This window comes from Canis lupus, chromosome 37 (assembly GCF_003254725.2).
Source record: "Canis lupus dingo isolate Sandy chromosome 37, ASM325472v2, whole genome shotgun sequence".
Taxonomy (NCBI): Eukaryota; Metazoa; Chordata; class Mammalia; order Carnivora; family Canidae; genus Canis; species Canis lupus.
In genome coordinates, this window is record NC_064279.1 from 30,058,208 (window position 1) to 30,069,706 (window position 11,499).

General features: G+C 50.4%; 1 protein-coding gene across 5 annotated transcripts in view; it reads right to left on the reverse strand.

Moving 5' to 3' along the window:
- Positions 1-11,499, reverse strand: part of WDFY1 (WD repeat and FYVE domain containing 1) — a 114,904-nt gene that overhangs the window by 91,099 nt on the left and 12,306 nt on the right. For all 5 annotated transcript variants that reach the window (XR_007409007.1, XR_003134574.3, XM_025442068.3 and 2 more), the window contains exons 2-3: positions 7,410-7,477; positions 2,558-2,631 (exon numbers count right to left, since the gene is read on the reverse strand). Coding sequence is in view for 3 of the 5 variants with exons in the window: in XM_025442068.3 (XP_025297853.1) it covers positions 2,558-2,631; positions 7,410-7,477 (142 nt within the window). In the remaining 2 variants the exon portion in view is untranslated. The remainder of the gene's footprint in view (positions 1-2,557; positions 2,632-7,409; positions 7,478-11,499) is intronic.

Consider the following 11,499-nt stretch of genomic DNA (forward strand, 5'->3'; position numbering starts at 1 on the left):
TCCTCACGCCCACCCTCTCCCAGATGCACCTCAACCCCATCCACTTTTGTCCACTCTCCCCTTTCATCCAGGCCGCCACAACAGCTGGGCCACCAGCTTCTACTCCTGCCCCACCCCATGACCTCTTCTCCAGTGAGCAAGGCCACAGGGATCTTGTAAAGGCCTAAATTGTATCATGTCACACGCCTGCTGAGAGCCCTGTAAGAGCTTCCCCCGGTGCCCACGACTGACCCTAACACATTACCCACACCTGCCAGGCCCGGCGTGACCTGGCCTCAGCCCCCTCCTCCCATCGGCCCTCAGCCCCACCCGGGCACTCAGCACCATCCAGCCTCTGTCACGGCCTCAAACACAGAGATCTCCCCACCTCAAATCTTCAAGTGGACATTCACTTCTGGAAAACCTACTCTGGCTCTGTTTGGCTCCTCCCGGCCCTCCAGGTCTCAGCTGAAATGTCCCATCCTGGGAGCAGCCTCCCTGATAATCCTGTGGGGTGGGGCCGCAAACTGCCCCGGATGCTCTCACTCACCGACCGCCCTCTTCATGTCTCTGCAGCACTTACTACAGCTTGCAATGGGACGCTTCTTTATTTATGTATCATCTGAACTTCCCACAGACCACAAGCATCCTCCCCCAACCGGCCCAGCAGGATCGCCTCTACTTTCTCCTCAGCGAGCACTCTGCTCAACACTCAGCGCTGAAGAAAGGCGTTCTGGGACCCGCTCCAGCCGCCTCCCCGGCTGCGGGTGTGCAACGCTGCAAGGTGCCTCACTGCCGTCCTCCTCTGCAGTCTGGAGGTCCTCCTCCACCCATCCCGCCCCGGGTAGCTCCTCGCCACCCTCTAGGACTGGGCACATTGGTGAGCCTGCTCAACCCTCTCCAGCGCTTTGCCTAGAGGAGGGTGTGCACACCCGCCAACAATTCCTGCACTCCGTGTGGCCGTATTCACGACATCACTACTGGACCCCTGCTAGCTAAGTCTTACTCTTACTGTTTCTATTCTGTAAAGCAGGGCTACTCAGTTGGTCTGCAGATGGCTGGTCCTGATGAGAAAAGTGGAGAAATTAGCAGTGAGTGTTCAGAAACCTCGAGAGCAATTTCATATTGTTATGAATCCATGGACTTTCTCATTCAACAATGTAATATCAAAAGTATCAATCCAGCAAGCTAAACCCAAAGCAAATAGAAGAAAGAAAATAATAAAATTAGAGGTGAAATAAATACACACAGACCAGGAAAAAAAAAAAAAAAAGAAAAAGACCAATGAAACCAAAACTGGTTCTCAGAAAAAATGGATGAAATTAAGGTACATTTAGCTGGAGCAATGAAGACCAGCAAGAGGACTCAGATCACTAACTTCAGGAACGACAGTGGCACCTGACGACCAGCCTCACAGGAGCACAAAGGGTCGTGAGGGGCTACCCTGTCCATTTAACAGAAAACCACTCCATCACAGAAAGCAACGAGCTGCTAATTCAAGCTACCACAGGGATGAACCTTGGAAATGTCCTGCTCAGTGAAAAACGCCAGACATAAAAGGCAACACATATTATGTGACTCTGTTCACATAAAATGTCTAAAATAGGCAAATCTCTGGACTCCGAAAGTAGGTTCATAATTGCCAGGGGTGGGTAGCCCGGGTGGCTCAGCAGTTTAGCGCCTGCCTTCAACCCAGGGTGTGACCCTGGGGTCCCGGGATCGAGTCCCACGTCGGGCTCCCAGCGTGGAGCCTGCTTCTCCCTCTGCCTGTGTCTCTGCCTCTCTCTCTCTCTCTCTGTGTCTCTCATGAATAAATAAATAAAATCTTAAAATAAAATAAAATAAATAATTGCCAGGAGTTGAGAGAAGAGGGAGTGAAGGCTGACTGCTAATGGGTATGAGCTTATGGGGGGGGGGTAATAATGTTCTGGAATTAGATAATGTTAATGGCTGTATAATCTTGTGAATATATTACAAAACCAGTGAATCGCATGACCTTAAAATGGTGAATCTTGTATGAATCACATCTCCATTAAGAAAATATACATCGTAAACACACACACACCCACACAATTAGACTCACAAAAATTCCTACCAATCTGTAACAAATTGAGATTTTTAAATATCTGGTCCTTCACCAGAGGTAGTTTGAGGAGCGCTGCCTCCAAGAGTTCTAGGAGCTGCTGGTTGGATGATGCTCCCTGGCCTTGCTCCCCTCCCCGTCGGCGCTCACTCACACTTACCCACACACAGGTAGCACGTGGGCTTCCCGCCGTGCCCTCGGGCCCCAGCCCCCTCGTGGGCCGAGGATGGGGCTGCTACACGCCACACAGTCTCTGCGTGAAGGCTGTGCTTCGTGGGCTAGCCCGAGCATCAAACCATCAAGCCTGAAAGCATTCTCAGCTCCACGGCTGGGTTTAAAGTAAACAAATTAAAATTAATCCACATGGAGGCCTAACAGCCGTACTGAATGAACCATGGTTTATGCCAACGACCAGGGGTTCGCCGTTCTTAAACTGTCCAACAGGCGTGAGCACCAGGTGGTCAATACAACGGAAACACGGCGAGAGGCACCTACCATTACGGCGCCGTTATCCTGGCCCACGAACACCCGTCTGCTATCATGATGGTAGGCCATAGCAGAGCAGGGAGCTGCCGGAAAGACAAAGACCACGTTAGAAGCCAAGCCGAGCATTCTGAGTCATCGTTCAAAGTACATTATTAAAGAGTTATCCAATTTAGGTTTAAGAAAGAGATCAAGAAGTTTTTATAGAAAATGATGATGTACATGGAAAATGCCATTGAAGTTCGTTCTGTTATTTTAGCTCAAAATTCCAATTCAAAAAAATCTTCTACATTATTTTTAGGACTTTGAAGCGAGCCAGCAGGAAGTTTCCTCTGCTTGCAACTCCTGCCCGTAGACTGCAGAGCTGGGGGCCAGTGCTGGGAGTGAGGGATCTGTTGCCCAGGCCCAGCAGACTATCCTGCCCCCCAGCCCTTCCCCTGTAGCAGGTAGCAGAGTATCTGGAGTCTGTGGAAAGGGGTTCCCCGCACCAGAATCCCCACTCCCTGCTCGCGTGACCAAGCCAGGAAAGCTACTTTGGGACTATGTTTTCTCATCCAAGGGTCAAGAGAGGTTCTGTTTCACATGACGCATACAATCTCAGTTTGTGGTAAGTGCAGCTGTGAGACGTATCCATGCTTCTTTATCCACAGCAGGGTTACGTGCCCGGGATAGCACCCGCTGTGCTCACGTCCATACCCCCTTCCAGGTTCCACATGTCCGTCTTCCAGAAATCGTGGGCCAGAGAATGAGTTTCAGAAAGGAGAAACTCTAAATCATTTCCTTCTGCTAAAAATCAGGATTAAAGTGCTTTGGAACATGGAACATGTGGAAGAAGAAATGCTTGGGTTCGATTCAGCCCTAAAGAAGGTTAACTGACCATGGGAGAACCACAGTGAGGCAATACACACCACGAAGCACACAAACCTCAGTTTACTCTGAGGTAACACTTCTTCTAAAAAAAGTAAAAGAAAAAAATCTTAGGACTTTGCTGTTTGAGAATAAAGTTTTCTCTCTCCAAGGGGCTGGTATTTTCCGCCAAGGGACAAAAGTAAACTCTAACACTGGGCTGCACCTGAAGGCCAAGACACCGCTGGCTGCGTGATGAGATCATGGAAAGAGGAAAGAGGCTCTTTTCTGGTGCGTTCCAAGAACCGCCCAGCCGGCAGGTAGGAGCTGCAGCTGTCTGCACGCCACACAATCACATGCGACTGAGGCCTGTACCCCTCGTCTCGCACACCGAACAAGGAGCCTAGAAACAGTGATGGGGGCGCCTGGTGGCTCAGTCAGGTAAGCATTCGACTCTTAATTTCAGCTCAGGTCATGATCTCAGGGTCAGGAGATCGAGCCCCATGTCGGGCTCCAAGCTGGGTGTGTGGAGCTTGGTTAAGATTCTCTCTTTCTCTGTCTTTCTCAGAAAGAAGATTTAGTTTAAGAATTCTAACTGCAGAAGTACGTGTATCTTCTTCATCTAAAGCACCCTTCAATGACTACCATCAAATTACCTTTGGCAAATCAAACATGCACGGATGGTTTCTGGTTCATGGTTGCTATTTTTTTTTTTTTTTTACTTTTAGGTTGGTACAAAATCTTAATGCTTTAGTTTTAAGCTTCTTTTCAATTCTTTTTATGCCCAACCTTGTCACTATACATAAATATGTAAAATCCTCTTGTGCAAAATTTACAACGTCTTGACGTACTTTTACGACGCTAGAGAATTCTTACATTAAAAAAAAAGCCTCTCGGGATCCCTGGGTGGCGCAGCGGTTTGGCGCCTGCCTTTGGCCCAGGGCGCGATCCTGGAGACCCGGGATCGAATCCCACGTTGGGCTCCCGGTGCATGGAGCCTGCTTCTCCCTCTGCCTGTGTCTCTGCCTCTCTCTCTCTCTCTCTCTCTCTTTCTGTGACTATCATAAATAAATAAAAATTATAAAAAAAAAAAAAATAAAAATAAAAAAAAAGCCTCTCTAATCTATTTGGTCTGTATCTAAAGATGTCCTGGCTTTTTTCCTAGGAAGGAAGCTTCGAGTGAGATAAGTGGTATTAATTAAAAAAAAAAAAAGTTTGGATATTCACATAGTTTTATAAACATGCAAAACACAAATCATCTTGCAAACCAGTGGCCTTTTAAAAAGGCATCATCACCATCCAAAATCATACGGTTAAAACTTTAGTTTTGGATACAGAGGTACTTTTGTTTTTCTGGAATACAGCCAGGCTCCTTCATTTACGTATAGCTCGTGGTTGCTTTCATGCTCTGACAGCGGCAGAGCCGAGTGGTTGCCACCAGGACCGTTTGGCCCACGACGTCTAGATCTTCACAGGCTGGCCCTTGGCAGGAAAAGTCAGTACCCACCCCGGGGCGGTGGTGGGCAGCACAGTTCTGGAGTCCGACGGGCGCGGATCGGAATTTCACCCCATGCCGGTGACTTAACTCCCCTGCCATCAGTTTCCTCATTTACAAGTCGTGAAAAAAATCATCTGCCTTGCACAGCTGTGTGATTTCATAAAATGGTATCCCCAAAAACACAGGCACAAGTTACCATTTTTCCTCAGCTGAAGCAGATTCTGAAAGCAATTTTTGTTACGTGAGGCAAAGTCATGAAACAACGGGATCGCGTAGAGATCCCTAAGGCTTGGCTTGGTGATCACTGCGTCAGGTCACAAGAAAAGGTCCAAACCGGTGGACGGCGACTAAAATATCCTCAACTGGAAAATCTGCAGATAGTTCTTAGAACCAGCGGGGCACCTGTCATCTTCTGAATCCAGCCTTGGGCCCCAAGTCATGGAAAGCAGTCACCGCCCCGAGGTCGCCGGTTCGGGCGCAGGCCTCGCTCCCCAGTGGCACAGGCCCGGCCGGGCTGGGAGCAGCGTCTGGAAGCAACAAGCTGAGTAGGTCTGGGAGCTAACAGGTGGGTGGCGGCCACCCGCGGCGCCGCCCTGCCGTTCTTTCCAGTCGTTTCTGGTCCCACACACGCAGCCTTCTGGGAGCTGCTCCCGGGAGGGACCTTTACGCGGAGCTGGGAAGGGACGCGACAGAGCCAGAGCCAGGTGTGCGAGGCCTGGAAGCCAAGGGAGGGGGCGCACCTGCGCTGCTGGGGTTGGGGGCGCAGCTGACAAGGCCCTACCAAGTACCTGGGATAGAGACACACTGAGGAGGCGGCGGTGGAGTAAATGGGGGCCAAAATCCAGCTCGGCCTGTGCTGCAGGGAGCACGCTCGGCGCCGAGGACTGGAGCCCGGGAGGCCACGGCCGAAGCGGGGGGCGGGCGGACTTCGCGCTGTCCCCGGCCCCGCAGTCTGACCCCTGGGCTCGGGGCAGCCGCCAGGCGGCCTCCTCGGCCACTGCCGCCCGCAGGGGTGGCCCCGCGCCCGCATCCCACTGAGCCTTCACCCCCACGGCTCGGTCACCACGACCGAGGGAGCAGGTGCCCCGACTCCCATCGCCTTCCAGCTCGTCCGGAACACGGTGGCAGGGTCCCGGCCGCGGGCACACGGAGAAGCGCCGGCCCGGGAAGGGGGCGCTCAGGGGCCACCCCCGCCCGCGGGGTCTGCTGGAGAACTGGCTGCTCTGTGTTTGGGACTCGGTGCGCTGCTGCGGAGTGAGCCCGGCCAAGCCCCGGGCCCGGCCAAGCCCTGACCGCCGTCCCCAGCGGCCGCAGCGCCTGACAGTGCCCTCCGGGAGCAGCAGAGCAGCAGCGGCCCGGAGCCCTTGTCCTCTTCCCGGGGCCTCTGAGCACGGACACCCTTAACTGAGGACAAGTTTTCAGTGAGGACCGCACGGGGAGGGAATAAGCAGCTGGGAGGGCGGGACGCGCCCCAGGGTGGGCCTGACGGCTTCCCCTCTGCCCCTCGGGGAGCGGTGGCGGGAAGGATGGCCGGTGGCCCGGCGCCTGGACCTGAGGCGGGACTTAATGTCACTGCATCTCAGGACTCTTGCAAATTCTCAGCAAAAGCTTTACCTTCCAGGTTTATTTCTGTGAACATATGCAACCACTGAGAACATTCTCCGTGGGCAACGGGCCACACCGTGGACCCAATCGCGCAGCCGTACCCAGGGGGTTATGAAAAGGCTGGGCAGAGGGCTGGTGAGGGGGGCACGGGCGCCCGGGCTGCTCCCGTGTCAGGACAGCCGCAGCCAAGCGCAGTCGCCGGCGCGGCTGGCGAAATCAGAACACGGGGAACCCGGCCGGCGCGCCCCTCCCCCACCTCCGCTTTTTTTTTGTTTTGTTTTGCTCAATCGAACCAGTTGCAGTCAGGCCGGCAGACGGCAGACCGATGGCAGATGGCACAGGCCGACCCGACTTCCTCTGCACAAGCAAAGGGAGCTTTCCTGCCGTTGAGCACAGCCGGCCGAGTGTTGGGCAACTAAGAACTCACTTTGAAATCTAGTAGCACTTTTTTTTTTTTAAGATATTATTTATCTGGGGATGCCCGGGTGGCTCAGGGGTTGAGCGGCTGCCTTCAGCTCAGGGTCCCGGGATCGAGTCCCACCTCGGGCTCCCCGCAGGGAGCCTGCTTCTCCCTCTGCCTGTGTCTCTGCTTCTCTCTCTGTGTCTCTCATGATTAAATAAATAAAATTTATTTTATTTATTTGAGAGAGAGAGAGGAGGGGCGGAGGGGGAGGGAGGGAGAACCTCAAGCAGACAGCCCACTGAGCATGGAGCCAAAAGCCGGGCTCGATCTCACAACCCTGAGATCATGGCCTGGGCCAAAATCAAATGACTAAGGCTTCGCTGACTGCACCACCCGGGCGTCCCTCTAGGAGCACTTTTTACCCAGGCATTTTGAAATTTGAATCATCAAAGGCACTGGACACACTTCCACACTGGACTTGTCGCAGTCCTGCCAACAGTTCAGCTACTCACAGGCCATCGTGTGATAGATGCTGGGCCAGTACTGACCGCTGTCTCTTTTCAGCCATACTCGGATGGTTCTGTGGAGAAAAGAAAAGAATGGAAGAGCAGCCGTTAGCAATTTGATCTTATCTGTGTTCCAGGGAAAAGTGATCATTTACTTTATTTTTTATCCTATTTCCCAACTAACCCTTGTAACGTTCATTAATCAGACAAATGAGATAAACAGAGCAGCACCCAGGAGAGCAGCACACGGGGCGTTACCCGAGGTGTGCACACCACACATCCCCATCCAGCTACGTCTATGGGGCCACGTATGGCAGGTTCATGGGAGTCAGGAGTCAGGATTTCAAATGATCTTGATGATATGGTAAATCTTTTTTATTTTTAATTTTTATTTATTTATGATAGTCACAGAGAGAGAGAGAGAGAGGCAGAGACACAGGCATAGGAAGAAGCAGGCTCCATGCACCGGGAGCCCGATGTGGGATTCGATCCCGGGTCTCCAGGATCGCGCCCTGGGCCAAAGGCAGGCGCCAAACCACTGCGCCACCCAGGGATCCCGATATGGTAAATCTTATTGTAGAAGGATGTACAAATTAAATTGCTGTTCTTCTTAGTGAAAAGCCAGCTGTGCAACTTGGTTGCTTGCTGTTGGAGCCAAGTGAGGGGAGCAGAAGACCTCTGTGGGAAGATGATGCTTCTGGAGAACGGGAGGTGCGCGTGGAGGGCGTGCCCACCACCGGCCGTCCTGCCCCGGGGAACGCCTGCCCCACACCAGGTCTCCCGGCCTCTCGTTTCATCAGAACCCACACGGGGAGACAAGGAAATCCTGCACACGGGCAGGACAATGACAAATGACCTAAATAGCCGAAGTGATATCCGGGCTTATGGGGTCAAAAGGGCGAGCACCACCAGGCCTCCTCCCCGCGCAGCCCCGCCCAGCACCCCCGGCCTCCTCCTCGGCACCCCAGGGAGTGGCCGCGCAGGCCCGGCTGCCTCGGCTCGGAGGGCCCACTACCCATGGCCCACCCCACAGCCCCTGCAGCGACCTCTGTCGCAGTCCTGCCACTATCTCTAACAGCGACATAGACGCTGCCCAGAGTCTGCACTGATCAAATGTCTGCCCCTCAAACCAAAATACCCAAGACCAAATGTGGACTCTCTGTGTCTCCATCTGGTTTGACTTTGGAGACACGGGTGACTAGTCTGTGACCTAGTCATCAGACTAGTGTTGCTCCTGGGGGAGGAAGACAGAACGGGAAGGGATGTGCCGGAGCTTTCGGGGGCCTGGCAAGGCTCCGGGGAGTTGGCTTCACGAGTCCACGCATTTGCCAGGACTTGCCCAACTACAACCAAGGTCTGTACAGGTTACTGTGTATAATTAGGTCGCAATAAAGACAGACTAGATGCTGACCTTCATTCATCCAAATAAAGAGAACCTAGCAACACAGTGGGCAAATCACCACTTTGTACGTGACCTGGATACAGGCCACAGAGTAGGAGAAGCCACGTGTTCAACGAGCCACTGGTGACGGGTCACAATGGAACCCTGGCCAACTTTCTACACTTCCCACCCCTGATCACAAGTGGCTGGACCAGAAATGGGCATCTAATCCTAGCTCGATCAATCAGCTCCTCCCTCGGGAAATCAGAAATAAGGAGAGCGAAAAATAGATCGGAATCTCCCAACGGCTGAAATGGCTGTTTTTGGTCATAGGCTTTGCAACTTGGACTGCAGAATGTTGCACATCAAATAAAGAGAAAGAATGAAGTCCACTATTACAGGAGGCAGAGGCAAGTTGAAGAGCATCCCTCATGCCCAAGACTGAGCTATTTCCCTCGTCTGGAGTTCTGTGAGGTGGACACCTCAGCAACCTTACCAGAAACACTCAGTAGCTTAAATCAGCCTGAGGTACCTCTGCTGTTGGCAGTCAAGCAGGTACTAATGTACAACAAGGATACCAAGCACAGTTTCTTCACTTGGGCACCATAACAGATCCTCCGTCATGAGCTTCTCATGGCAAGATAATCAGACCTGATTCTGAGGGACCTGTACTGTGACAGGAAGTTCTAAAAGTCTAAGTTCACATCCCAAATTAAAAGAGAGGGGGAGGGAGATCAGAATACAGCCATGTAGGAAAAGACCTTTAATTTTTATAGTTTGTAATTCCATTCCTTTTTTAAAAAAGGATAGATTTATTTACCTATTTATTCATGCGAGACACAGGGAGAGAGGCAGAGACACAAGCAGAGGGAGAAGCAGGCTCCCTGCGGGGAGCCCGAAGCGGGACTCGATCCCAGGACCCCGGGGTCACGACCTGAGCCAGAGGCAGACGCTGAACCTCTGAGCCCCCCAGGCGTCCCTGTAATTCCATGTCCTCATGGACACACAGCTCGAAGAAGGACTCAGTGGCACACGCTCTTCCCTCGTGTAAGAGGAGAATACTCACTAACAGGGAAGTTGGCCATGAGAGGGAAAACCCTAAAGGTTATGTCTGCCATCCAATCATCTAACCTTGGAAAGTCTAATTTCAATTTCATGAAGTTCAGAATGATATTTAAAATAGCCCAAGGTCAAAATGGAAACTCTCCAGGCACCAGCATTTTGGGAACACAGTGCTAGTTCCTTTGGAGGACAAACGTTAGTACTCGAGTTGGGTCTGCACCCAGCTGACACACTAGGAAACTGGTAAGACTTAAATGATCACGCAGGATGTTTCACTAGAAAATCGATTACGTCCAGGCTGACCGAAGACCATCCTTGCTTGGGTTGCGGTTCCAAAATTCCAAAACAGGCTCAAACTTGACCTTGATAGTGAGCTCTCTACCTCTTCATATTCACATCTGAAATTCCATCCCGCCTCTTTTCATGCTCCTTCCGTTCCTTCCACGATAATGCTACAATCTCCCATTTCCAAGATTAAGTCAAAATGATGGTAAGTTTAACCCTTAACACTCCGGTAGTGCCAAGAACCTACATATTAGACATACGTTGTAAACTTTCTATTAAGGTAATATAAGAATTTGTTTTGTGTTGTGTTTAGACTGTGTCTTGACTGGGTAGTAAATGGTTGTTTAAAAAAGGGCTTAAGTTGGGCTGCTTATTAAAAAAAATCAAATTTGAGAGACCAAGAAAATTTACTATTCAGTAAATTGGAAGTAAAATCTATTTGAGAAGTTGAAAGCAATACAAGAATACAGTTTAGTAACATTTGCAGGAGAAAACTTTTAAAAACTCTAGCGCGTTATTAATAGACCATGTAATCACCAAGTGTCAGGATCAGATGGTTTCATTTCTACAGAACCACAATATTTTCTGCCTAGCTGAATGTCTAAGCTGCTTTCTCTACCAAGTTAAATTAAAATATAACAGCTTAACTTTTCCTTTAATATTTTGACAAGTTCACACCCACTCACCTAAACTCATTCTATGCTTTGCTTGCTGCTCAATCTACCCATTTTTTTTTTTTTTTTTTTTTTTTTAGTGGATGAGTTTTCTTTGAGATTCCAAGACCATGTCAATCTGAAAAGAAGTCTTTCCTTAAAACTGAAACGTCAGAAACATGTTCACCTTTGCCAGGCTCTAATTTTAAGTTGTTTTAAAACAATAGTTTGATATTTTTCCAAGAGGTACTTAGAGAGGAAATGTGTCATTTCTTTCAGAGCCTAAATAAAACATTTTCAGAGTTCTCCAAGCTACTATTACCTACAGCAACCTCCTCTGCCCTCCTAGTTAGAGAAGCATGGTAATATTTATGCATCACTACATGGGATGCCCACCACTACCATCATTTTACTTGTCTATTATTATTTTTTATAAAAATTTTATTTATTTGAAAATAAAGATTTTATTTATTTGATACAGAGAGAGAGCAAGAGAGCACAAGCAGGCTCCACACTGAGTAGAGAGCCTGACGTGGGGCTCAATCTCAGGACCCTGAAGTCATGGCCTGAGCAGAAGGCATATGCTTCACTGACTGAGCCCCCCAGGTGCCCTGTTGCCTATCGTTCTTCAGCAAGGTGGATGATCCATTTATTTTCTGGAAAACAAGAAGCCAAAGCTGGACTGTATTTTTTTTTTAATTTTAAATATTTCAAG